At 41.4% G+C, this 27,992-nt stretch overlaps 4 protein-coding genes and 2 non-coding genes across 8 annotated transcripts in view; all 6 read left to right on the forward strand.

The window, feature by feature from the left end:
* The first annotated feature begins 859 nt into the window (after positions 1 to 859).
* Positions 860 to 2,154, forward strand: LOC115798591 (NAD(P)H dehydrogenase [quinone] 1-like). 2 transcript variants are annotated; one of them, XM_030755489.1, is made up of 6 exons: positions 860 to 878; positions 965 to 1,132; positions 1,206 to 1,336; positions 1,419 to 1,526; positions 1,597 to 1,698; positions 1,786 to 2,154. In XM_030755489.1, the coding sequence occupies exons 1-6, from the start codon at positions 875 to 877 to the stop codon at positions 2,083 to 2,085; spliced, it is 813 nt and encodes a 270-aa protein (XP_030611349.1). In that variant the 5' UTR covers positions 860 to 874; the 3' UTR covers positions 2,086 to 2,154. The 2 variants fall into 2 exon arrangements, with proteins under 2 accessions (XP_030611349.1, XP_030611350.1); XM_030755490.1 differs by having other exon boundaries at positions 968 to 1,132.
* A 3,157-nt stretch (positions 2,155 to 5,311) lies between these two features.
* Positions 5,312 to 6,711, forward strand: LOC115798603 (NAD(P)H dehydrogenase [quinone] 1-like). Its single transcript, XM_030755504.1, has 6 exons — positions 5,312 to 5,403; positions 5,556 to 5,720; positions 5,794 to 5,921; positions 6,004 to 6,111; positions 6,182 to 6,283; positions 6,371 to 6,711. Exons 1-6 carry the CDS (start codon positions 5,400 to 5,402, stop codon positions 6,668 to 6,670), a joined length of 807 nt encoding a protein of 268 aa, XP_030611364.1. The 5' UTR covers positions 5,312 to 5,399; the 3' UTR covers positions 6,671 to 6,711.
* A 1,588-nt stretch (positions 6,712 to 8,299) lies between these two features.
* Positions 8,300 to 8,393, forward strand: trnai-uau (transfer RNA isoleucine (anticodon UAU)). The gene is made up of 2 exons: positions 8,300 to 8,337; positions 8,358 to 8,393. It is a non-coding gene; the product is annotated as a tRNA-Ile (tRNA).
* Positions 8,394 to 9,703: 1,310 nt separating this feature from the next.
* On the forward strand, positions 9,704 to 11,094 carry LOC115798594 (NAD(P)H dehydrogenase [quinone] 1-like). Its single transcript, XM_030755493.1, has 6 exons — positions 9,704 to 9,746; positions 9,897 to 10,061; positions 10,135 to 10,265; positions 10,348 to 10,455; positions 10,527 to 10,628; positions 10,716 to 11,094. The coding sequence occupies exons 1-6, from the start codon at positions 9,743 to 9,745 to the stop codon at positions 11,013 to 11,015; spliced, it is 810 nt and encodes a 269-aa protein (XP_030611353.1). The 5' UTR covers positions 9,704 to 9,742; the 3' UTR covers positions 11,016 to 11,094.
* A 1,687-nt stretch (positions 11,095 to 12,781) lies between these two features.
* Positions 12,782 to 12,875, forward strand: trnai-uau (transfer RNA isoleucine (anticodon UAU)). Its single transcript has 2 exons — positions 12,782 to 12,819; positions 12,840 to 12,875. It is a non-coding gene; the product is annotated as a tRNA-Ile (tRNA).
* A 7,247-nt stretch (positions 12,876 to 20,122) lies between these two features.
* ppm1bb (protein phosphatase, Mg2+/Mn2+ dependent, 1Bb) overlaps positions 20,123 to 27,992 on the forward strand; it is a 28,315-nt gene continuing 20,445 nt past the window's right edge. For both annotated transcript variants that reach the window (XM_030754711.1, XM_030754712.1), the window contains exon 1: positions 20,123 to 20,515. The gene's annotated coding sequence lies outside the window, so the exon portion shown is untranslated. The remainder of the gene's footprint in view (positions 20,516 to 27,992) is intronic.

Raw genomic sequence — 27,992 nt, forward strand, 5'->3', positions numbered from 1 at the left:
TCACATCCCGCCTTCTCTACCAGCCGCCCACTCCATCTCTTTACCTCTGTGTGTCTGTTTGTGTTGTTCTTGAGGGGGGGGTGTAATAGATGGGGCCTCATACACACTGTGGCTTGCATGATGTTGTCATAATATACCCCCACAAAATATGGCAATTTGGCACAGTGGTGAGGAATGAGGAGTGCTCTCAGAATATAAATCATGTTTGTGGGAGCATACAGCTTCCCTTGAGCTACTTCACTGTGTGTGCATAGGTGTGTGTGTGTGTGTGTGTTTGCACACTGTTGCACCCCCTGTTGTTCTGTTTAAAAGCTTTTTAACCTGCAGCTTATGCCCTCACCACAGCTTGCAGATGGGAAAACATGACCACAGTTAACTGTTGGGTGTTTTCTCAGCCTCTATTTTCTATGCAGTTTGTAGCAGATTGAACTTCACTACAGGTGTGAAGGACTATAGGATTTAGTAATAGTGTTTCATGACTTAGCCCATATGTGATTGATATGCTCGTCAAGCCAACATCTAAGGGAATTAATTAACCCCAGTTTGTACCTCTAATATAAGTGCAGATATTCATGTCATCAGTTTCTCTTAAATGACAGTCATTTTAAAAAATCATTTTGTAGACAAAGACATGCACTCAATGTACACACAGTTAAAAGACAAAAAGATTTGAAAATGAGAGACATGAGAGAAAAATCCTGCACCGTCAGCTGGCTGATTGATGACCCTGAATGCTGATGGACAGCACCTGGCTGAACCAGTTAGCAGGGTGTATAAAACCAGCATACTGAGGTTTACCCAAGCAGCATCTTTCTCCATTAGAGTATCAGAGAGTTTTGGACATTAGCAGTCACAGTTGTGAACTTGTGTCAGAATGTGTAAGTATCTTGAACTGCAGCTTTTCATTAAAAGCTTTAATGACCTGTTACTGAGCCGATGGGCACTTTATCTAATCTATTCTCAGCAGCCAAGAAAGTGCTGATTGTGTTTGCCCATGAGAGCCCTGCCTCTTTCAGTGCTGCAGCCAAAGATGCTGCTGTAGCAGCTCTGAATGCTCAGGACTGGACTGTGGAGGTGTCTGACTTGTACTCCATGAAGTTTAAAGCTGCTGCTACTGCTGAGGACATCACTGGTATACAAATATCCAGCAGGTATAAAAACACACTGCCTTTGCTCTTCAGCTGTAAGAACTTATTTTGTTGCAGGTGGAGTGAAGAATGCTGAGAACTTCTGCTATGCAGATGAGATCAAACTGGCATGGGAGGAAGGGAGACTGGTGGATGACATCAAAAAAGAGCAGGATAAGCTCAAGGAGGCAGACCTCGTCATCTTTCAGGTAGCGTCTGAATGGTGGAAATGTCTTGGTGATGAGCTGAGAGGTGTCCACATTAACCCAAGCCTCAATCCTGTCTTCCCAGTTCCCCTTGTACTGGTCATCTGTTCCTGCAATCATGAAGGGCTGGATGGATCGGGTGCTAGGCTTTGCCTACGCACAGGACAAGCGGTACAGCGAGGGGCTCTTCAAGGTGAGGGCTCCACCAAGATGATGTGTTCAAGCTAGGTTTTCCTTTTCCTCACTGTCTGCTCTCTGCCCAGGACAAGAAAGCCATGCTGTCCTTCACCACTGACTGTCCTGAGTCTGTGTACAGTGCCACTGGCATTAATGGAGACATTAATGTCACACTGTGGCCACTGCAGGTGAGGAGATGACTATGAACTGAGCCAAGCATTAAATGATCTGACATGTCATCTGGTAACAATGCAACTGCTCCTTCCTGTGTGCAGAAGGGGATCCTGAGCTACTGTGGCTTCCAGGTTCTTGCCCCTCAGATCTTCTGGGATCCTGCTCATGTTCCTGCTGAGGCTCGCAGCTCCATGCTGGAGAGCTGGCGTACACGACTGCAAAACCTCTGTGGGGAAGCGCCACTCTACTTTGCTCCCTTGGACTACTTTGACAAGGAGAAGGGTTTCCAGCTGAAGCCTGAGGTCCACGAGGAATATGCCAGCAAAGAGTTTGGCCTGACGGTGGGGATCCACATGGGCAAACCACTGCCAGCCAACAGCCAGATCAAGGCTGGGGTTTGAAGATGGGGAGTGGGCCCTATGTAGTGTTTTGGTCTTAAACTGTATGCTGCAATAAAAGGCTGCTTTATTCTGACTTCACTTTGAACAATGTGTCTTAAATGCACCACTCCAGTACTTCCTAACCATAATGGACATGTGTTACTTCCAGGATATAACATCAGACTGATGCAAATTTTTAGTATTCAAGTCAAAAGCAATTTACTGACTGAACCCACTACATGCTTGTTCAATCCAGCTGACAGCAACACTATGAAGGTGATGTCATTGGCTTAATTTATCACTGACATTAACATGACTCCTTCATGGGAAGGTGCTTTCTCCCTGGCTGAGCTACAAGTGCACCACTGACCAAACTAAGCATGGATATGTTCATGTACAGAACTAGCGACTAGGCAGTGGCAATATTTCTTCACAGCTTGATGTATCAGTTGCTTTGTAAGCAAGGTGGGGGAGAACTCGGATCACCCCAGGAAATGCAATATTGATTCTAACATGAGGATGTGGTCACACAGTACCACCATCATCTTTTAGTAGTCAAAAAGATTCCTCCATGCGCAGAATGAATTCATGTCTAAATACATCCTGTAACCATTTCTAATTCATAGGCTACTGAGCATGACTTGAGAAGATGTCAGTGATGGAACTGGCTGTCCTAAGAAACACACTTCATGTTCTTAACCTCTGAGCCATGGCCTCCTTGCTCCCCAAGCTGGTAGCCAAAAACCAGCCCTGCAACACTTCTGGTGTTAAATTTGGAATACTAATATAAATTCACGCTTTATACATGTTTTCATTTTGTTTTCCAGAAAACTTAAGAGCGTATCTTAAGACCGAAATCTTTTTTTTTTCTTTGTCTTTGATATATTATAGGTTCTTATGCACCTGAGGCTCCAGTGGTGTAATCAGTTAGCGCATGGTACTTATTACAGTATTAAGCAGAGCAATGTTGAGGTTGTGAGTTCAAGCCTCACCTGGAGTAGAGACTTTAGTCTAACCTTTACCTGATGAGAACAGGTAAACACTCACGAGAAGAATAATCCTCTAGCCACCTACTACCAACAACTGTTAAAAACTAAAATGTCTGCTTTCTTCAAAGGCCAGGCCCATCGGTGGTGGATTTAAGCTCTTCTACCATGGTGCAAATAGGAAGAGAAATGAAGCAGAGGTAGTCTTAACAGAAGTAGTGGCGTGTACCAGACAGGATCATGAGTTTGAAGCTAGAAAAGTTGATGTGAGTGTTGTGTGTATGGACCACAGTTTGTCACTCAAACGAGAGAGGGGAATTCTGTAGTAAGTTGGATGAAGTGATGGAGAGTCTCCCCAGAGCGAAGAGACTGGTGAATGTAGCAGACTTCAGTGGAGATGTTGGGTAGGTATGGTTTTAATGAGAGAAATGTGGAAGGACAGATGGTGGTGGATTTTGCAAAAAAAGGATGAAAATGACCATGATGAACAGTTACTTTAAGAAGAGCGAGGAACATAGGGTGACATATAGGAGTGCAGGAAGGTGCACACAGGTGGACTACAGTACATCTTATGCAGAAGGTGCAACTGGAAAAAGTTAGGACACTGCAAGGTGGTGTTAGGGGAGTCTGTTGAATGACTGGATATCAAGAAAAGGAAGCAAGTGAAGGCCGAGGCAAGGATTAAATGGTGGAAGTTGAAAAAGGTTGAAAAAATGTTCCACAGAGTTCAGGGAGGAATTGAGACAGGCTCTGGGTGGTAGGGAAGAGTCACCGGATGACTGGGAATGTACAGCTGAAATGGTGAAGGTAAATGGACTGTTTCTTTTATAGCACTTTTCTACTCTACATGAGCACTCAAAACACTTTATACAACTTTTGTCATTCACACATACAAGCACTTTCTATCTAACATTCACACACACAATCATACTCCGATAAACGCATAAGGGGAAACTCAGGGTTCAGTATCTTGCCTAAGGGTACTTTGGCATGCAGATTTCATGCTGAGAGTGAACAATGAGTTACAGTGAAATAAATCCATGAATAACAATCTCCAGTTCAGAGCCTGACACAGTGGTTCCTAACTTAGCAATATTTCTTAAGTGGTAAAAACAAGGGTGAACCAGAGATTTGACATGAACATCCAGAGTGAAGGCAGAATCAAAAGTTAGCCCAAGGTTCCTAATAGAAGACTTAGCAAATGTGGAGAGGGGGAGGATGAATTTCCATTATCTTAGGCATAAATTTGTTAGGTGGACAAACAAGGACTTCAGATTTTTCTTCATTAAGTTGGAGAAAGTTCTCAGCTGTCCATCTTTGGATAGAGTCTAAGCATCTATTCAGGATCTGTAGCTTAGAAACATCTTGGGGCTTGAAAGAGATAAATAATTGAATGCCATCTGCATAACAGTGGTAAGCCATGTTCTCAAAGGTGCTCAAAATGGGCTGTAGAGGAGGCAAATATAACAAAAACAGTAAGGGCCCTAAAACATAACCTTGTGGCGCACCATAGGTAAGAGAAGTGGAAGATGACCTGTACTTAGAGACAGCCACAGAAAACCATTGTTCAGATAGATATGATATGAACCACTCCAAAGCAGACCCAGATACACCCACCCAGTATCTCAGCCTATGGAGCAAAATGTGATGTTCAACAGTATCAAAAGCAGAGGTAAGGTCAAGCATCAGCAAAAAGAACATTCTCCTGCATCATTTTGCATCAAAATGTCCCAACCTTTTTTAACATCTTAGCAATAAATGGTAATTTTAAAATTGGTCTTTAGCTACTGAAAATAGTGGAAACAGTAGATATACTGGACAAAGGAAGCTGAAGATGGAGCTGCCAGGCAGGAGGAAAACAGGAAGACCAAAGAGGATGTAGTGAAGGATGACATGCAGTGCGCTGGTGTGACAGAGGAGGATGCTGAGGATAGGGTGAGATGGAAGCAGAGCTGGGCTGAACTAGGTTGAACATTCAGGTTGCTCTCAGATATTTCAAATCTATTAAATTTTATTTATATAGTGCCATGTAACAACAACAGTCACCTCAAGATGCTTTACAAAATAATACTGTGATACATTAATTTCAAAACAAAATGGGAAAACTGTGAGAAAATCTTCTACTTCTTCTTCTGTGGACCTTAATGGTGGCTAGCTGAGAGAAAATCCCCCAGTGCCAGCTGGCTGACTGATGAGCTTGACTGCTGATTGACAGCACCTGTGCGAGGTAGTGAAATAAGTGTGTATAAAAGCAGCAGGCTCAGCTCTGCTCCTGTATGAATAGCTTTTCTGTTAATATATCAGCCAGAAAGGAAGCTCATCAGGCAGCGTTGAGTACCAGCTTTGAGAATGGGTAAGAATAGTTTTTTGCTTCCTGGTAATTGCTGAGACTTTTTTTGGCCTCATACTCTAAAAACTGATTTAAAAAAAAAAAAAAAAATAACCAAAGCAATAAAATGTTTCCCATCTGATTGAAACTTGATTTTCTTCTTCTTGGGTTTGCAGCCAAGAAAGTGCTGATTGTGTTTGCCCATGAGAGCCCTGCCTCTTTCAGTGCTGCAGCCAAAGATGCTGCTGTAGCAGCTCTGAATGCTCAGGACTGGACTGTGGAGGTGTCTGACTTGTACTCCATGAAGTTTAAAGCTGCTGCTACTGCTGAGGACATTACTGGTATACAAATATCCAGCAGGTATAAAAACACACTGCCTTTGCTCTTCAGCTATAAGAACTTATTTTGTTGCAGGTGGAATGAAGAATGATGAGGGCTGCTATGCAGATGAGATCAAACTGGCATGGGAGGAAGGGAGACTGGTGGATGACATCAAAAAAGAGCAGGATAAGCTCAAGGAGGCAGACCTCGTCATCTTTCAGGTAGTGTCTGAATGGTGGACATGTCTTGGTGATGAGCTGAGAGGTGCCCACATTAACCCAAGCCTCAATCCTGTCTTCCCAGTTCCCCTTGTACTGGTCATCTGTTCCTGCAATCATGAAGGGCTGGATGGATCGGGTGCTAGGCTTTGCCTATGCACAGGAGAAGCGGTACAGCGAGGGGCTCTTCAAGGTGAGGGCTCCACCAAGATGATGTGTTCAAGCTAGGTTTTCCTTTTCCTCACTGTCTGCTCTCTGCCCAGGACAAGAAAGCCATGCTGTCCTTCACCACTGACTGTCCTGAGTCTGTGTACAGTGCCACTGGCATTAATGGAGACATTAATGTCACACTGTGGCCACTGCAGGTGAGGAGATGACTATGAACTGAGCCAAGCATTAAATGATCTGACATGTCATCTGGTAACAATGCAACTGCTCCTTCCTGTGTGCAGAAGGGGATCCTGAGCTACTGTGGCTTCCAGGTTCTTGCCCCTCAGATCTTCTGGGATCCTGCTCATGTTCCTGCTGAGGCTCGCAGCTCCATGCTGGAGAGCTGGCGTACACGACTGCAAAACCTCTGTGGGGAAGCGCCGCTCTACTTTGCTCCCTTGGACTACTTTGACAAGGAGAAGGGTTTCCAGCTGAAGCCTGAGGTCCACGAGGAATATGCCAGCAAAGAGTTTGGCCTGACGGTGGGGATCCACATGGGCAAACCACTGCCAGCCAACAGCCAGATCAAGGCCAGGGTTTGAAGCTGGGGAGTGGGCCCTATGTAGTGTTTTGGTCTTAAACTGTATGCTGCAATAAAAGGCTGCTTTATTCTGACTTTGAACAATGAGTCTTAAATGCACCACTCTAGTTGACATGTTAACCATATAGAACATGCCTATTCCTCGCACTATCACTAGCTTTCTAGACTGGTTTGATTGGTTGCATAGCAGAAATTCAAAAGTAATTTACTGACTGAGCCCAGTGCATATCAAAGTTATACTGAACCGCTCCACATAAAAATGCCACAATTGTTTCAGCTTGAATGAGCCAACTGATAACTATGAAGGTGTGATGGCAGAATCACCGGGTTCATTTATCACTCACTGCAACTGGTTTCCCAGGCTGAACTACAAATGCACTGACCACAAAGCCATGGAGAGCATTTTGTTGTAACCTTGTTCAGTTTGACGGTCAGACCTAATACTGGTGCACAGCAATGCCCAGGCTTGAATGATTACGCAGGCAGTTCCAGGATGAAGGAATTGATACATCAACTGGCTCCCATGCTCACCTGACCTTAAAAAAAAAAACAAACACCTGGAACATTGTTTGGGCCCATCTGATGCTGCCAGGTTGCACCTTAGGCTGTCCAGGAGCTCAGTGATGCCCTGGTCCAGATTTGGGAGGATATCCCCTAGGACACCATCCGACATCTCATTAGGAGCATGCCCCGACATTGTCAGGTGTGCATACAAGCACGTGAGGGCCAAACAAACTACGGAGTAGCATTCTGAGCTGCTGCAATGAATTTTTGGTAAAATAAACTAGCCTGCCACATCTTTTTTTTCACTTTGATTTTCAGGGTGTCTTTGAATTCAGCCCTCTGTAGGTTGATAATTTTCATTTTCTGTCAAATGTTGCGGCAACCTTTCATTCCTAATCCATTGCCCGGTCCATATCAGTATAAATATCCAGCATGTTTTTTTTCCCCCATTGAGATCTAATCTGTTTTCTAGATGTTCCTTTAATTTTTTTTAAGCACTGTATATTAATAAAGATATGACTTGATGACCATTAGAATAGTTTCCTAGTTTTTCCAATGGTAGGCTCAGATCACGCAATGAAAAGTTTAAATATTGATCGTGTGTGTGTGTGTGTGTGTGTGTGTGTGTGGTGGAGGGGAATGTGGCCCAGTACCACCATTATCTTTTAGTAGTACTCAAAAGAAAGCAGATTCCTCCACTGCACTGAATGAACTTGTGTCAAAAGTAACACATCTAAATACATACTGTAACCATTCATAAGCTAATGTTACTTTTGTACAACATTCTTATAACTCAGCAGAGAAGATGCAAGTGACAGGACTAGAAACAGCTGTCCTAAGACTAGCAGTATATGTTCCTAACCTCTGAGCCATGGCTTACTGCCTCTGTTGCCCTGCTGTTATGTCTACAGGCTGGCAGCCTAAAAGCAGCACTACCGCCAACACTTTCTGTATTAAATATTTGGGTGCAGAAAGTAAGAAAACATTTAGAATACTGATATAAATTAACCAATTTTATACATGGTTTCATTTTTTTTTTGCAGTAAATTATGTGAGTGTCATATCTTAAAAAACTGATATGAATTTTCTTTGGCTTTAATTTATTAAAGGTGCACACTTATCTGAAGCTCCAGTAGCATAATTGGTTAGTGCATGGTACTTATATGACAGTATTAGAGAGAGCAATGCCAAGGCTGTGAGTTCGAGCCTCACCTGGAGCACAGGTTTTAGTCTAACCTTTACCTGATGAGAACGGGTAAATGCTCATATGGAAGAAAAAAAAAAACATCTCAGCTATAGCTACAAAGACCGTTAAAAATTAAAGATGCGTATTTTCAACCAGAAAAACCACAATTTTCTAATTGTTATTTAACTGCCAAAAAATAAAAAATAAATTGATATTGTGATGGCCAATATAAAGAGAAATTCAAAAAGAATTTGCAAATGACTCCATTTACAACTATAGAATATAAATTTAAAAAAGAATTGTATTGAAAATACTATTTTAAAAACAACATTTATACTTCGAATGATGGAAATCATTTTCATTTCCTGCTGCTTTTTCATTTAGCATTTCTTCTTAGTTTCTTTGTTTAGTATATCCATAAACGCTCTAACAGTTCAGTGGCACATCTGGGCTTCCCTATAAACCTGCTACAGAGTCCAAACTGCACTCAATACAACATAAACTGACAAGTTGTATAATTAAATCCTGATTATTAGAAAAATGCAAGGCATGTTTTTTAGCACTTAAAAATTTGTAGTCCAATAACACAAACTAATTACACAGATTATGATAATTTTAAACACTATTTTATAGAAATATTACCTTGATATAAGATAAAAAAAAAAAAAACTTTATTAAAATCCACTTCTTTAGTTTTAGTATCATAAACTGTAAATAACTGTCTGGCTTTGTGAGTGTTATGATGACTTTTAAACCATGTAAGGACGTAGCTTCTACGCCCAAAGATCACTTTGGCCACATGATGGCAGTGTAGGACACCTTTTTATATTACTATGAGCATTCATAATAAAGATCAAAAAGATACCAACTATGAGTGCGCCGTGTGTGTATCTCTGTCTGTGTGTACAACTTTAATATTCTTATGTACTGTATAGAAAATAGTGTAGTGTATCGTTTATATCAGTGTTGCTAAGACTGTGGGACATGGAGCTACTACAAGTTGGGCACCGGTGATCAAGCGAAAATTATGTAATGAAACTACGGTGAATATGATTTATATGTGGATATGAATACAGTGATGACCACAGTTATAAATTCATCCCATGTTTAAACTGTGCCTAACATTCAGATTACTGTTAGGGTTACTCCAGCTTAAAATATTTTCTAGTTTCAGTAAAAAAAAAAAACCTGAGAGAAAATCCCCCAGTGCCAGCTGGCTGACTGATGAGCTTGATTGCTGATTGACAGCACCTGTGCGAGGTAGTGCTAGAAGTGTGTATAAAAGCAGCAGGCTCAGCTCTGCTCCTGTATGAGCAGCTTTTTCTCTGAATATACTACCAAGAAAGGAAGCTCCTCAGGCAGAGTTGAGTACCAGCTTTGAGAATGGGTAAGAAAACTTGTTCCTTCCTGGTAATTGCTGAAATTTGCTTGGCCTCATATTCTAAAAGCAGATGTAAAAATATATTTTTATTTAACCATAACAATAAAATGTTTCCCATCTGACTGAAAATTGACGATGATCTTCTTGGGATTGCAGCTAAGAAAGTGCTGATTGTGTTTGCCCATGAGAGCCCTGCCTCTTTCAGTGCTGCAGCCAAAGATGCTGCTGTAGCAGCTCTGAATGCTCAGGACTGGACTGTGGAGGTGTCTGACTTGTACTCCATGAAGTTTAAAGCTGCTGCTACTGCTGAGGACATCACTGGTATACAAATATCCAGCAGGTATAAAAACACACTGCCTTTGCTCTTCAGCTGTAAGAACTTATTTTGTTGCAGGTGGAATGAAGAATGCTGAGAACTTCTGCTATGCAGATGAGATCAAACTGGCATGGGAGGAAGGGAGACTGGTGGATGACATCAAAAAAGAGCAGGATAAGCTCAAGGAGGCAGACCTCGTCATCTTTCAGGTAGTGTCTGAATGGTGGACATGTCTTGGTGATGAGCTGAGAGGTGTCCACATTAACCCAAGCCTCAATCCTGTCTTCCCAGTTCCCCTTGTACTGGTCATCTGTTCCTGCAATCATGAAGGGCTGGATGGATCGGGTGCTAGGCTTTGCCTACGCACAGGAGAAGCGGTACAGCGAGGGGCTCTTCAAGGTGAGGGCTCCACCAAGATGCCTGTGTTCAAGCTAGGTTTTCCTTTTCCTCACTGTCTGCTCTCTGCCCAGGACAAGAAAGCCATGCTGTCCTTCACCACTGACTGTCCTGAGTCTGTGTACAGTGCCACTGGCATTAATGGAGACATTAATGTCACACTGTGGCCACTGCAGGTGAGGAGATGACTATGAACTGAGCCAAGCATTAAATGATCTGACATGTCATCTGGTAACAATGCAACTGCTCCTTCCTGTGTGCAGAAGGGGATCCTGAGCTACTGTGGCTTCCAGGTTCTTGCCCCTCAGATCTTCTGGGATCCTGCTCATGTTCCTGCTGAGGCTCGCAGCTCCATGCTGGAGAGCTGGCGTACACGACTGCAAAACCTCTGTGGGGAAGCGCCACTCTACTTTGCTCCCTTGGACTACTTTGCCAAGGAGAAGGGTTTCCAGCTGAAGCCTGAGGTCCACGAGGAATATGCCAGCAAAGAGTTTGGCCTGACGGTGGGGATCCACATGGGCAAACCACTGCCAGCCAACAGCCAGATCAAGGCCGGGGTTTGAAGCTGGGGAGTGGGCCCTATGTAGTGTTTTGGTCTTAAACTGTATGCTGCAATAAAAGGCTGCTTTATTCTGACTTTGAACAATGAGTCTTAAATGCACCACTCTGGTACTTGACATGTCAACCATATAGAATATGCCTATTCCTAGCATATGTTGTCACTATAGGATTTATAGACTGGTGTGAATTTCTGATATTCAAGTCAATAGTAACTTGCCAAACCCACTGCATGGAAAGTTTATACTGAACTGCTCAATGTGAGCATGTGACGTCACTGAGGGACACTAGATCAATCTATCTGCCGGCAACACGTACGAAGGGGTTACGACAATATTGAGGTCATTTATTACTCACCGTGACTTGACATGCATCTTTTATGTAAAGGTGCCATTTCAGTGGCTGAGCTGCAATTGTACTGACCAAGAAGCCCTGGAGACTGTTACGCTGCCTGTAACCTCATTCAGCATGACTGGTGTGGTTGTGGGTCAGTGACAGTCTGGGAAGCCATGTCCATTGAGGGATGCCTAGACCTTTACAGGCTAGGGCCTTGCCTTGTGATGAGTGCGCAGGCAGTTCCTGGATGATGAAGGAATTGATGCCATCAACTGGCATAGCAAGGTCTTAGTGTAATGATGCACAGTACCAGGCAAACGTTTGGACACGCTTGTCTTGCCATTCATTTTAGATTTGATAGGCTTGACTCATCCAGTGAGTGTAACAAACTAAAAGTCTCATTCTAATATTTGTGGATTTTTTTAATGTGTAAGATTACTATTAAACTAAAACTGCCTAACTTACAGAGGTAAGGCTGCTGTCATCTCAAATGAGCAGTTTTCTTGTGCATGGCATACTGTCCTGAGGCCTTCTGTGCATTTATCTTCACTCATGTTCATTGTATAGCTGTCTCTGTTCTTTTACATGTAATCAACAACTTTAAGTTTGGAGTGACTACTTTAGGCAAAGCTAGCTATTGAGTGGTACAGCTTTGTCCTAAGGAGCACCCTCCTACTCGTGCCTTATTTGAAGTGGAGCTCCTTGAGACTTCACTAGCCACTTTATTGGGTTCAACTTGCGAGTTCTGCATTAGACCCTCTTTTCAGACCTTAATCCTCATAGCATAGGTGCTGGACAACAATTCTGACCCATATTGACACGATGTCACACAGTTGCTGCACATTGATTGGCTAATCAGATATTTGTATTAATGAGCAGTTTAATGAAAACATCCGGTGAGTGTTTAACCCAGGTATAATTTGCACGCCTTCTCTCTAGAAATTGAAAATGATGCAGATGCTTCCACCACATAAAGCACGTCCCATTTACCTTTTCGCTGAGCTGGCACAACTGTAGGATTGGAAATAACCTACTGGCACATAGATAATGAGCACCTTGTTTCAAAAAGCATTACTTGATACAAATAGTCTGAGAACAATTATGTGTGCTGCGTTTTCACTCTCCCTTGAAATAAGGATTAAAGTAGGCTTTTAGGCGTTATTAAGACGGCCTACTTCTACTTTTATAAAATACTCACGTTTTTATTCGAGCTTTGTGAGAGGTACATGAACGCAGCACGTGAGTCGGCTTTTGGGGAGCTTCTCTCTGCTGGACTCTGACCACCGGCGTCCCACGAACTTTTAATGCAGTCCGGATAACTCCTCCCCGTTACACGCTTCGGGAAACAAAACGTAACTAAATAAATTACATTTCCTTCCCTTCTTCCGGGCCTTTGCGCTTTCTTAAACCGATTTCCTGGCCCCGTGTCGCCGAAGCTCCAGTGGCGCAATCGGTTAGCGCGCGGTACTTATATGACAGTATTCAGCAGAGCAATGCCGAGGTTGTGAGTTCGAGCCTCACCTGGAGCAGAGTTTTTAGTCTCTGCCTTCACCTGTAGGCCGCAGGTAAAGCCTCTCATGATGAGCTATTCTGTAGGCAGCTGCGCACCAGTGTCACCAACAGACCTACCAGCTGATCTTTGTAGGCGGATGTTTATCTGCACAGGTTTAATACCTCCTCCTGTCTTCTATAGTGATCAGTATGTATGAAAGACCGCAAGTGCTCTTACTGTACTTAGGACGTATATGTTTACTGGAAACTTAAAAGAGGGATTTATTAAAACACATTTTGAACAGAATCTTTTGCATGGTCTTGCTTTTCAGCATATTCTAGATATACCATATCATATACTTTCAGTATATGGTAGGCAGCACTCAATACAAAACTGAACTGAGAGGTTACGTAATTAAATAATTATTGTGTCAGTTCAGTGCCTTTTTATAGACCCAGATAGAGCAAATGAAACATGGATATCGCATGATATTATTTTCAGAATACAAATTTACCCAAGTTATATAACAGCATGCTTTGGATTAATATTGCTTCTTCAGCCATATAGTGAAAACATGAGCAGACATCCTTCTTTTCTATTTAGAGTCTCTAATAATAATAGAAGCATTGCACAAACATAAAACGAGTTATATAACTAGGCAATTCAAAGTGACATTTACATAACACATAATGACATAAAAAATGAAAAGGCATAATTATTAAGCATGAGTTGAATGCATGTTTTTTGTTGATTTTAACCGGTCTCTGGTACTTTGTTTTGTTTGATTTCTCTATGAAAGCTGATCACATGTGTTGCGTATGTAATAACACAAACACGCCAATATAAGCATTGGCTGTCTTTGGTGAAAACTTAAAATATTAATGTTGTCACTGCACTGTGATTTAAAGTCCTCGGTTAAAAGAAAAGCACATTAACCTGCTTGATAATAAACACGAAGCTCCTGCCTCTTATGAATCATGGACGGATGGATTAAAACAATAACGAAACAATCACAGCAAACTCAAACATGTTTTTGAACACCAGGGAGCTGAAAGCAACTTGAGCCCACTTGGTTCCAGCTTCCCAGTTATGTTGTTCAACACTGCCTCCTGTCGGTTATCACGTGGAGGTGCTCTTTGCTGTGAAACCAGTTGCCCTTCACTAGAGGGCGCTATAACAGCCCCAAACAGCACTGAGCTAGTGTGGCTCCAAATATATATTTTTGTAAGTGAAACAAATAAATAAATCTGTGCCAAAGATTGCAGCAGGGTCTTGTGTCAATTCTTATCATAATTTGTATTTACCAACATTTTAATTGACACATATTGATGCCATTTTCTAACCAGCTGCTTAATAAACTCTCCAGAGATGTCCCAGAGCCTTGATCTGCAGCAAAGTGTCAATCCTTTCACCGCAGCCTGAAATCTGTGTTACCAAACACACTCCCAATCACCTTAATCCTTTTTAAGATGCTGTTTTATTTCACTGTTACACGCTATGTGCACCTCTCCATCCTTGTGTGTTTACATGCATGTGTTTCTCAGCAGGTCTTCCACTCTAAGCCCACTAAAGCTGGGAATGAACAAGCAGAAGATTGCAGTAATGATGTGACCCAGATGTCCCGGGTGCAGATCTCCTGGCTGAAAATGAGAGTGCAGATCAGGACCTCGGACCTCCCCTCCCTCCCTCCCTCCATCACTCCCTCCCTCTGGCCTTGTACACAATCAAAGAGCATCTGTGTGTATGTGTGTATAATTTGAGGGGTTGTGTGTGCGTGTCGCGTGTGTTTAAGCTCATCCAGATCCATGTAAACATGAGGGATCAGACTTTGGAGTGTGTGCCACTTGTTCTCGGTGCTCCGGATTAGATGTAACAGTTTTTTAATTTACTCTCCTTAGTCGCCTCCATAAGACACTAAAGCCTGGCTTCCAAACCCTCCCTCCTTCCCTCCTTCCCTCCTTCCCTTCCTCCCCTTGACTCACCCATTCGCTGAGGTCAGCAGGTGGTTGAACAATCACATAACCCACACCACCCTGACAGTGGGCTCAGCGGGCCACTTTACTCAATGAGAGGCTTCGCAGTTGGAGTGGTGCAAGCATCTGTGTGTGTGTGTGTGTGTGTTTGTGTGTGTGTGTGTGTGTGTGTGTGTGTGTGTGTGTGTCAGGGATTGAGGGGAAAGGGGACAAAAGACAGAGTTTAATATTTGGGATAAGCTGTGATTGAACATCCTGAGATCAGAGCAGAACGATCAAATTCTGCCAGTGATAATCCTTCATCTTGGAAAATTAAATACCACTCTGCAGTCTCTCCTCTTCACTCGCACACACACACACACACACACACACACACACACACACACACACACACACACACACACACACACAGTATTTAAACGAGGTCTGACATGTGTCTCATAACCGTGCTCAGTTCCTCGGGGACCTGTTCTGATATATGATGAGTTTTTCATTAATAAGACACAAGTCTGATCCTGAGGGAGAAACACAAAATGACAACAGATAAGCTCTACTTTCCCCAGCCTGCCACCACACACACACACATAACACAGATTCACTGATACACTATAACTAAACATCTTTATACATGCGCTTATATTAAAGTCGTTGCTTTAATCACCCTGGCCCTGTTTTATTCACTCCAGCCTACATTTTATTTCCTTGAACAACCTTGTTCAGATAAATTCAATCTCATATTTATTTACAGTATAAGCCCCGATTCAACAGAACAAAGACACCAGTATAATTCATCAGACTGCATCAGAAACCTTGTTCCCCCTTACCTTTTTGTAATCTTTCCAAAATCACAATCCAGCATCCGCCCACACTTCAGGATGTGATTGCCCAGTTGTGTGGAGTAGAGTGAGATATGTTTCTGTCATTTTGTGACTGTCTTCAACAAGAGAAAAGCTTCTCATCATGGTTGAACTGACTCCATCTCTCTAAAGCCTTCCTGTCTTTTACATGTTATTGGAGTGTAGCAGAGTAATAAAGTTAGCTGATCTCCCCTGCCATTTTGATGTATGTTCATTTTCCATATTTTTAATCTTTGTGTGTATTTAGTTGTTAGTGTGTGTGTGTGTGTGTGTGTGTGTGTGTGTGTGTGTGTGTGTGTGTGTGTGTGTGTGTGTGTGTGTGTGTGTTTGGGGTGGTGGTGGTGGTGGTGGTGGTGGGGTGCATTCCAGCTCTTGGTTAGCTCTCTCTGCTTGACCGTTGGTCTGGGGATGAAAACCAGAAGAAAGAATAACCTCAGCCCCCAGCGCCATGCAAAATTCTTTCCATACCCGGGAGGTGAATTGGAGTCCACGGTCTGAGAAATGTAATCCGGAATCCCATGAAGATGGAGCATGTGATTGGTCAGGAGTTGCATCGTTTCCAGAGATGAAGGGACTTTTGGAAGTGCAACAAAGTGAGCTGCCTTGGAAAACCTATCAATTATTGTGAGAATGATATGTTGCCAGACGAAGAAGGTAGACCAGTAACAAAATCCAGAGTGATATGCAACTGTGGATGGCCCAGGAGTGGGTAGCGGTCTGAGAAGTCCCACTGGAGGTGAACTGGAAGATTTATTCTGAGCACATACTGAAGAGGCAGACACATATTTATGGACATCTTTCACATGTGTTGGCCACCAAAACAAATGTTGCAAAAAGGTTATGGTATGGTTCTTTCCAGGGTGACAGGTGAATTTTGCAGTATGGGCCCAAAGAATTACCTGAGAGCAGACACAGGTGGGCACGCGGGCAGTCGGTTGGGTGGTCCGCCACCTGGGTCGGGCTCATCCTGCTGAGCTTTCCGAGCCAAGGTCTCTACCTCCAAGGTGACGACTCTGGTGACGCTGGACAGCGGAATGATGTTCTTTTCCTCACCTGGGGAGTCTGAAGTAGCAAACTGACAAGACAGGGCATCTGATTTGATGTTGCAGGAACCTGGAAGGTAAGTATCATCAACGTGTACAAAAACGAATCAGTTGAGAAAATCGCAAAGCACGTCATTGGAAAACTGATGGCATCAGATGGAGTCCAAAGGGCATAACCCTATACTTAAAATGACCTAAGTGTGTGTTGAAAGCTGTTTTCCATTCATCTCTTTGTTTTAATCTTACCAGATGATAGGTGTTGCGTAGGTCCAGTTTTGAAAACACTGTAGCTCCTTGCAGAAGTTCAAAAGCAGAGGTTAATAAAGGTAACGGATACTTGTTCTTGACCATGATCTTATTTAAACCCCAGAAAACAATGCATGGCCATATCTTTTTTCTCAATAAAGAAAAATACGGCCTGCTAATCAGTCTGTGATCTATCTTTCCAGTTCAAGTTTGGTTAAACTGTATCGGCAATTGGTTGGCACCGGAGCTCCAGGAAGAAGGTCTACTGAGCAATCGCAACTGATATCGGGCAGGTGGGTTCCTTTAGGTGTTGTTACTTGTAGTGGATTTGGAAGGCTGGTCAAAGATATGCCTAATTCAACTGCCAAATTATAATCAAAGAAATAGGAAAGAAAGAGGATAAGTCCATGAAGTTAACAGTATACCAAACTAAAAGACCTCTAACACTACATAAGAAAGCTAAGAACACTTGGACACATGTTAAAAGACAGATTGTAGTTTTTGTCACATTCTTGTGGAACATCTACTGCACAGGAACAAATTATATTATTTTATTACAATTGCCATTGCCAAGAACCTTGAACACTGGCCATGAACACTCACTTCTGGAGTTTCAGTCCTGCTGGCCTAAGCTTTGTTATTACATGCTTCTTGTCCAAATGTACTTTGGGAGTTCTTTTAAGGTTTCATGCCCATCCATTTTCTTCTGCTTATCCAGTTCTGGATATCCAGTTACTTTTTTGACATTTCGCCTTCCCCTCCATTTAAGAGGGTTAAGCGAGATGTCAAAAAAGTAACTTAAAGGGCCAAACTGTATGTTATTTTTGACATCAATTCATGGACCGGAAGTGGCCCATGGGACGTAAGTTTGGACACCCCTGTTCTATACTTTACCAACCCTTTTTGCATTCCAAGTTTTGATGTGCCATACAGTGGTCCAGGGTAATATTTAAATGTCATTTTATTGTGAGAAAACAGAGAAAAAACACAGCACAATGAAGAACAAGTGCGTGAAGAGAATGCCATTTTGAATGTGCCATGCATTATGTAATTTACTCAGTGAGCAGAGTGATGGTGGGACAATATAAGATAGTTGAAATTATTGGCCTGCATTAAAGGTACATATTTAGTTTTGAGTGATAGAAAACATTGCATATGAAAAACTGAAGAGCTGTTACAATCTATTACATGTATACCAACATATTAAGCATAACATTATCCCAGAACAGCCCTGACCCGCCGAGGTATAGACTCCACTAGACCCCTGAAGGTGTGCTGTGGTATCTGCACCAACACATTAGCAGTCCTGTAAGTTGCAAAGTGGGGCCTCCATGGATTGGACTTGTTTGTCCAGGACATCCCACAGATGCTTGACTGGATTAAGATCTGGGGATTTTGGAGGCCAAGTCAACACTTCAAACTCGTTATTGTGCTCCTCAAACCATTCCTGAACCATTTTTGCTTTGTGGCATTTTCCTGCTGAAAGAGGCCACAGCCACAGGGGAATACCGTTTCCATGAAAGAGTGTACAAGGTGTGCAACAATGCTTAGGTAGGTGGTACATGCCAAATATGGATGGCAGGACCCAAGGTTTCCCAGCAGAACATTGCCCAAAGCATCACACTGCCTTTACCAGCTTAGCCTTCTTCCCATTGTGCACCTGGTGCCAGGTCTTCCCAGGTAAGCGACACACCCAGCCATCCATGTGATGCAAAAGAAATTGATTTGTCAGACCAAGCCACCTTCTCTCATTGGTCCGTGGCCCAGATCTGACGCTCATGTGTCCATTGTTGGAGTTTTTAGGGATGGACAGGGGTCAGCATGGTCACCATGCTATGCAGCCCGATACTCAACAAACTGCGATGCACTGTGTATTCTGACACCTTTCTATCATAACTAGCATTACAGGTACTTGGGTGTACACCTAAGTAACAACCTCACCTGGGGCAACAACACTTCCAGTCTGGTCAGGAAGGCACACCAGCGCCTCTACTTCCTCAGGTGGCTGAGGCGTGCTGGACTCGGAAGCTCAGTCCTCTCCTCATTCTACAGATGTGTGGTGGAGTGCAATCTGGGCTCCTGCATCACTGTATGGCATGGAAGCTGCTCTGCAGACGGTGGTGAAGGCTGCACAGAGGACTGTTGGAGTCAGCTTCTCCACCACCACAGACTTTACACCTCCAGATGCAGGAAAAGGGCCACCTGCATCCTGAAGGACCCCACACACCCAGCATACACACTTTTTGTTCCACTCCCCTCAGGCAGGAGGCTGAGGAGCATCATGAGCAGGACCACCAGACTGAGGAACAGTCCGTCCATGATCCTGTTGCTGCTTCTCCACTTTTCCTTCTTTGGACCACTTTTGATAGATACTGACCACTGCAGACCGGGGACACCCCACAAGAGCTGCAGTTTTGGCGATGTTCTGACCCAGTCACCTATCCATCACAATTTGACCCTTGTCAAACTTGCTCAAATCCATTTTTCCCTCTTCTAACACATCAGCTTTGAGGACAAAATGTTCACTTGCTCCCTAATATATTCCACCCACTAACATGTGTCATGATGTAGATTGATTGATTGATTGATTGATATTTATTTAACAGACTCCTAGTCCACACACGATAATAGAGATAATCATTGTTATTCACTTCACCTGATCATAATGTTGTGCTTGATCGGTGAGTGTGTATGTATAGTAGATTATAGTGTGTATTATAGTAAAATATAGCAATATTTAAAATATTGCAAAAACTTTCATGTCATTTAGGCTGCGCTTCTTAATGACTCCGGGGCACTCGGACTCGTGTATGGTAACTTTCAACCATTAAAAACAACAAAATAGTATAATCTCAGTTGCGCTCCGTTTTGTTTTATATATAAACCACATATATATTTATAGTATTAGTAGGCAGCTTTGGACGCAGAGTTGAAAGTTTCTATTTTAAGACTGACACCACTTATTTAAAGTATTGTCGGCGTATGCCGGTAACGCTTACTAATGCATCCCAAAGGTCCAGCATATCACAGAACTTCGCAACGGACCAATGAGAACGTAGTTTCGCACAGGGGCAGAGCTAATTGACGGGAGAAACAGCCAATTAACTGACGCTTTGCCTAGCCATTGTAACCAATCATCGAGCAGATGCCAAAAATAACACCTCCTCTTGTTCAGCACCCAAAGTCGAAGGATAGCTCTGGCCTTTCAATGGAAGAAAGTGCTAGATTTGTCAGTGTTGTATAATATAACCAATTCTCAGTGTCCATATTTGTTTGGGAACGATCGGAATTGTCTACATTTACTGTGAGGGACACAACTGGCGTCAAACATGCGTAAAAATCAACGCTATCCAAGCAGGGAACCACCGAGAAAGGAATTATCGCCGCTCATCTGAGGCCAATCTCCATTATTTTTGTCAAATAAGGAAACATAACACAGCTAGCCAGCTAACGTTAGCTCCGCAGATAGCTAGGCGAGTCTTCACACACACACAAAACAGAATTTTTTTTTAGCAGATAATCAAGATTGGATCTCCACTCGCACAGCAGCAGGAAAACGTAAGTAGCATGCTAGTATCTGCGCTAGCTGGAGTTTGACAGCGACAGCTAACTGTGAAGCTAACAGCTAACGTTAGCTCACATCAGCACAGCAGCAAACGGGCCTTTCCGTGCAGGGAGCAGTTTTAAGTGCAAGGGATTTCTGCATGTGGCATTTCCACAGCCAACCAGTTGGTTCATGCTACACAGGCAGATGAAAATAAAACCTAAGCCACTCGGCTGAAGTTTTAAAGTAACTTGGTTACCACAAGCGTTAGCTATGCTGCCTCATGGTACTTGTACCGATGTAAAGAAAGTGCCAAAGGGACCCTTTATGTTAGTATGTAATGTTTGCTGTGTAGCCCTAACAGTCTCCATCGATATATGCCTAACTGACGTGCAGGAGTGTCTCTGGGTACTCCATGTTCCCATGTGTGTGCAGGGTGGTTATAACGGCAGGGTTCCCCCCTTTAATGTGCAGTGTCCTTAGTCAAAGTCATGAAGTCAGTCAGGAGGCATCAAATGTAATGTAAACAGGGGAGATTTACTGATATTCGGCAGTAATGTTTCACTGCGACAACTGTACGGCTCCTCCCCACACTTCACTGATTTCTCACTGCTCATTATTTACAACAGTACCACTGATTCTGGATTTTGGACCGGCATCTATTTTTAGTGACTACCTACACTAGTGCAAGAGCTTTCCAACTTGAAGCATTTATTTATTTATGTATTTGAACAAACTAATAAGCTGCATGCTAGGCCTGCACGAAGTGAGGAAAGCGTGTGGTAACACCGTTTGGAATCGCAATGATTACATGATTTGCAATAAACAAACACACTGAGCTCTGACTGTGACATGTACAGTTCAGCTCAGGGTTGTCCCTAAGTTTCTGTGGGGCTTTAGGCGCTCAGGTTGCAGTAGGGAGGTGGTGGGGGTCCATCTTTCCATATAGAGGTGCGGTTACAGGCTTTGCTGTGATATTTATCTATTACTGACTATGGCTCAAAATATAACTCTTTATATTTACCTTATCAATACTTTTTAATCCCTTTCTTCACTTTTGCTACTTTTCTTTTTCTTTAGATTTTTTTTACATTTTTTAAAAATAATTTTAAGCTTTTAAAAAGAAGAAAAAAAACAAGACACGACTATAATCAGATATCTCAAAATTCATTTGCTAGTGCATCAGCAATAAATATAGTCATATAGTAAAGTTATTCACTAAACCCAGTAATATCTTTCTGGAACAAATGTGAACTGTCAGTAAAGTGCATAAGATTTCTAATATGAAATCCTGAGTGAAGTCTAGGAAAAAAGTTAACAGCACAGACAGCAGCGATCTTCATCCTCCTCACACTGTTATTAATGTGGATTCACTGCTTGTGACTAGTAGAGAGAATGAGAGCATGCTATTAAAATACTTGGCAAACTAAGCTGGGAATTGTGATACATCCAGACAACTTTCATTTTAGCTGGGTTGTAATGATTCATATTTAAACATGCTTCCTGTGGTTGTGCAAAACAAACTAGTTTGTGAGGATCACTTTTCTAGATCTTTAAGCTTGGTGATCAGGTGGTTTGATAAAGGACCCTTATTTGGGTTTTACTTACAGAGGCTTTGCTTGGATGGTGTATACAGCAATACTAATATAGCCATGATAATGTCAGTCAACCAAAATATCAGTCTTGGTCTGTTAGTTATGATTTAAACAGATATGGTTAAGTATATATGAGTATGTATGAGTAGAAACAAGCACAGACTAAAAGAACAGTAAGAAACCATTCACAGTGGAATTGCCAAAAACCACAAAGCATCTCAGACTTGACAAAAAGCAGGCAAAAATATGTCTTTAGAGCTCATTTAAAACTAAAGCAATGGGGCTTTATGTGGGACTGTTTCATAGCAGGATGGCAATGACCCAGAAAGCTCAGTCACCTTTGGTTTTTAGGCGAAAAGAGGGACAGAGTTGTTGGGAGGATGGCTTCAGTGAACTGAAGGCACAATATGTAGCATTTTGTTTCAGTCAAAGCTTTATTTGTTGTTTTGCTTAAATGGTCAAATATTGGTAGTGTATGCAGTTTTGTGTTTGTGCTTTGGTTGATTTATGGAACAGCAAAGTTAGATAGCTACGTTCTTTGAAATATTTTACAGGTGTTGCATATATTTCAGGCTTTTAAAAGGCACTAGAGGTCCACTGGCATAAGGCAGTCGTTTAAAATGTACAGTGGCTAGTTCTGATAAACAAAGGTTAGTTGTTAAACATTGCTGCAGATATACAGCAGAAACTCATGTGATCAACCCTTACTCACGCTGTGTTTCACTGATGTGGTAATAAAATGGCACAAAGACTTTGGGTTTGTGTGAGCTGCTGTTACTGATGCATGGTGTTATTGTTTTGCTACCAGCAGCTACATGCAGATTGTTGCTGTTTACCTCTTTGTCTTTCCTTATGTATTGTTCAAAAAACAAAATCAGGTAAATCTGGCTAGATATTTTCTGTTGGATATGCCTTTTTGGAGGTCTGCTCAGAAAATAAGCTTGATTTAATAAAAACATTTAATCTTAAGGCAGAGTGCCTTAGTAGTTCTCTGTGGTCATACTTGCACCACATAGTATCTAGCAAGATTTCCTGGATTTTGTTTCTTGTACTTCTACCCAGCCCAATTAAGGGCACTTCTTCCTTTAAAAACAAAAAATTTATTTATATATATATATATATATATATTTCCGGTTTATTCAGTCCAAACAAAAGCATCCTTTTAGATTGCCAACAAAAATAGGCTCCTTTATGGCAAGAATCATAATCATGATTGGTCAGTGTTCTTATTTGTCTTAGTCTTGAGTATTTACCATGAAGTGCCAGTATAAATGATGATGGGACTGTGGTGACGTCACTGTTTACAGAAACTACAAATGGGCCATTAGGCCATTACTGTGGGGTGTTCTTTTTTTTAACCTTTAGGTCTGGACTGAAGTACACAATGGGGACTGCCTCCACCAATGAATGAATAAAAACTGGCAGTCAAATGTCACCTACTACTAAAAACAGACCATGTGAGAGACACTGACAGATCCAGGGAAAAAGGTCCAGCAACACTTGTACTGGATCAATATGTTTTCAGCTTGTGGCCTTCATCATAATATATAACATTCAGAGAAAAAGACAGCTATGAGTAACTAATAATCTTTGTACAGTTTCAATAACAAAACCTCAAGAGTTTTACTTCCTCTAGATAGAACTTGTTGACCGAAGTCTTTTTTTTTAGTCATCTTGGTTGGAGCTGAACTAAACAGCGAGTGAGTTTAAGGAGGGGTCAAAGACTAGACCGTTGGAGTGTAAAAGAAAGCCACGATGTTTTCATCGTGATATTTTTATTATCGGCAAAAACCAAACACAGCTATTAATCGACGAGTCTGATGAATCGAATTAATTAACCCAATGAGTTCTGCTCTGGCTTTGCTCTTTGTGGCTTGTTTCCATGACAAAGAAAAGGCTGGCTGTGTTTTTATGTTCAGTGGAGCTTTGGACAGGAGTGTATCAGCAGCTTTTTGTGCAGATGATTAAGACATACTTCTCTATTGCAGATATGTCAAAGTTAAAGCTGATGCAAAATTTTATCATTGGTTTTATTGTATGGTACTGTATGGCGAATTTAGCCACCCTGCCCACCTTATATATATCACATGGTGATGAGGTGTACAGGTAGTGTGACATCACTTAGTTGGGCTTATACTCTGCTAGTCAGAAAGGAGATGAGTTCAATAGCTGATTTATTTTATCTGAGTCAGCAGTCACTGTGTAAAGTCTGAGCAGCAGATGAAACCCAGTGTCAGAGGAAGACTGAGATAGTCAGCAAGATTCTTTTAGAGTTTAACAGATCTTATCAACCTTAGCTGTGAACTGATAGAAACTCTAGGCGTCACAAGGTTGACCGCATTGATCCTCCACTATAGAGCGTAGTTTGCACTGCTTTAGTGGCTTTCAGATTATTCACTAACTGCCAAATGTGTGACCACTTGCAGCACAGCAGAGCTGCATATGTGCAGATTTGCACATAGGAGAGGAGGGAGTGACTGTATGAAGAGAAAGCAAAGTGTATCTGTACCAGCAGGAAAGAGCTGAATTACCTCCGTTACATACAGCAATGAATGAAAGAATTACCTTTAATAGTGGACATACATAGATGGATATCAGCGGAAGAGATAAAACAGCTTTAATATTGACATTTCTCTGCTTCTTTATTTTTTTTTATTAACTTATTTATTTTTAACAGTTAACAGGAAGCAATTCCTAATAAGATACACAAACAAACTTAATGATAATACCATTTGTCTGAGGAAATAAAGATAAATTATTAAACATCCCAGGTGCTTATGCCTGGTTAGGTTAGGTTGGGGCTTGTATTACACTGGTGGAAACCCTGCACTTAGGACATTGGGTGACAGTGATCAGTGTGCAAACAAATATTTTTGTGCTGTTCTTCATAAAATTTGCACATGTAAAATAGAGTCAAGGGTTTTCCTTGCACTAAATGGTTTTTTGGGGTAAACATTTGAATTACATGTAGTTAGAACTTTTTAGTTAGTTAGAATTGACCGTGTTGCTCTATCTAAAAGAAGACTTCCTGATTTCCTGTTTTGTTTTGGAGCATTGCATTGCTAAGCTTGAGTAAATTCAAGCCAACTTCAAAAAATTTTTATCTCAGTCTTTTTTTTTATGTGCAGGTAAAATGATGAAAATGTTTTCAAGTACTGTTCCAAGAAAATACTTGGATTTATTGAACTGTTGTGTAGCAAGTGTATCACTCTCTGTGTGTGTATTCCAATATAGTTGGTGTTATTTTGACCTTTGTTTACACTGTTTGATTATACTGTCAGCTCAGCAACAGCAGTGCAATGGACAGGATTACATCTTGTTTCATATCATCGTGGTAGTTGCAGACATATTATGTTGGGCACATTGTTGAGACAAGCAGAGTTTGAAAGATGTGTGTTGGATATTCTTGGCTTATAAAGACAAGTTTGGACTTGGTTACAGTTATCCTTGATTTATAGCACTTCTTTAAATTTACAGCGTAGCCTGAGGTGGACCTGCCCAGATCTTAACAAGAAGTGGTCCTGGGCAACACAAACCCCCTGCCTTCAGACATGTCACTCTCCAAACATTGAATCACTGAGATAACACATAGGTCCTATACCTATCATTTTCCAAGGTTAATGTAAAATAACTTTCATTTTGTGGTCAATTTCATTTTTTATAAAAGCTTTATCTCTTATGAGAAAATACGTGATTTGTCAGGTGGGTGATAATAGGGGAATTGAATGATCAGACTGATGGAGTCAAAAGCTGTCATGTATTCGCGTATCCGGCTCATATCCCGATCAGATGTTACATGCAACAAATGAGGATGATGTATTTTGACATACTGTATTAACACATTAGACCTAAAATCACACAAAAACATAAAATCAGAGTAGAAAAAAGTTAGAGGTTTTACTGTGAAAACCACAAAAATAGGTTAACTAACTATTTTTATAACTTGAAATACAAATATAAGTTTTCAAAATATATGTACAGATTTAGCAAGCAACAAAGTTATGTGCAACTATTTACATTAAAATGCAGGAAATGCCTGACATTTTTCTATAACTATTTACAGAACAATCAGTTTTTGTTTTTTAGTTCAACTACATTTAAAAAAAATTTTTAAACTGCTGTAACACATTTGCCCAATCTGGGACAAATAAAGCACATCTTATGTTTCTTTTATGTGTAAGGAACTATCTGGCTCAACTTTAATAGATTGTCTTACTTTCTTTAAAAAAAAAAAAAAAAAAAATATATATATATATATATATATATATATATATATATATATATAATTTTTTTTATTTTTTATTTTTTGGGGATTATTTCAGTCATGCTAGCTCACTTGACCACAGTTTGCAGTTAAGTAACAAACTTGCAAACATACAAAGAAGTTGTTTGTATAACAAATGTGAACCATCTCTGTTAGGTCTGTTGCTAGCTCTTGTTGTCCTGTGGTGATGTAAACATAGAACTAAGCTGATTGGACCATAGATCTGCTCACTGTCATCATATGCAGTCAAGCTTTTTTGGTCACGATCAGATTGATATCCAATCCGAGTATTGGATCGGTGCATTCCCTGTTAGTTTCATTCTTTATGTGGTTCCTCCCTCAGATTTTGAGTCTCACAAAGTAGTCAGCTGTGATTTTTGTGGTGTGCTGCTGTGGGCTGTGCTTTGTGCATTTTCATGCCTTTTTTTTTTCCATGAAAGATTGCAGAAGCTTGTCATGTTTTGCCTTAGTTTTTCTAACACCTGTTTTCTTTGAAACCACATTTCCAGAGCCAAATTTTACCTGTGAGCTTTGAACACCAGTTATTTTGGCTATCACTCAGGAGGTGTAATGCCACTCTCTGAAGCAATCAGCCGTAGATATGTTCACAAAGGGCAGATGAATGTTGGATGTGTGCACCTTTTGTCCTGTGTGTAATAAAAAAAAAATGTGAGAGATTAAAAATGCTTTCAGCACATGCCTTTTGTTAAGAGTGTCAGATAAGATTTAAAAAAAAAAAAAGGGGGATAAAAACATGTAACCTTATTTTCAGTTGTGTGAGTAGGTATGACTTGAAGGTGTGGTCATTACTGTTCCTCTGGGGACCAATTACACAACAGGAGCTGTTTCCCAGTTCAGGGTATGCTTGCTTCAAAGTCCGTAATTCAAGACTAAATACGTCCCAGCAGTTTGACGAGGCTGTGCCGTACCAGAGGCTCCTCCAAATGCAGCTGTGAAATTTGACCCACCGTATCCTCTGCAGTCCTAACTCACTATCCCACAGTCCTCTCAGAGCTTTCACATGGCTCCCTTTCACTATGTAAATATGGAGGAATATCACAAGATTGTGATATATTTATCAGGAATTTTCCTTTTGGTGGTCATCAGTTCAACATGGATTGAAAGCTGTAAGATGGGCTTATTATTCTTGCTAGCTCTTTTTTATGTTAGTAAGATGTGTTAAAACTTTGTATTCTGGTACTGAGTTTGCTGATGCTTCATTAGTTTTCCCTAACAGAGTTGAGTTGAGAGGTTTTATTGTCATTTCAGATATGTACGAGTACATATTGAAACTAAACAACGTTCCTCCAGGGACCAGGGTGCAACATAGAACAAAAAGTGCAAGACAGTACAGTACACAGTGCAGATACACAGTACAGTAAATATAAAAATACATAATACAATAAATATAGAAAAGTTCCTGTTCTTAAAAAGTAATAAAAGAAGAAGACAGGAGAATGGATGATCTACACTGATATACATTTAGCACTGTAGTTATAGCAGCAAGGTGAAGTGTAAACAGTAAGTGCAAATTTCAATATTGTGCAAGGATACAGTAATACAGTCACAATAATGCAATAATGTAGCAATAAAGAAAGGTTTGATTGCAGTTCCATGAGCAGGTTTGGGGTG

This window comes from Archocentrus centrarchus, chromosome 19, assembly GCF_007364275.1.
Source record: "Archocentrus centrarchus isolate MPI-CPG fArcCen1 chromosome 19, fArcCen1, whole genome shotgun sequence".
Classification (NCBI taxonomy): domain Eukaryota; kingdom Metazoa; phylum Chordata; class Actinopteri; order Cichliformes; family Cichlidae; genus Archocentrus; species Archocentrus centrarchus.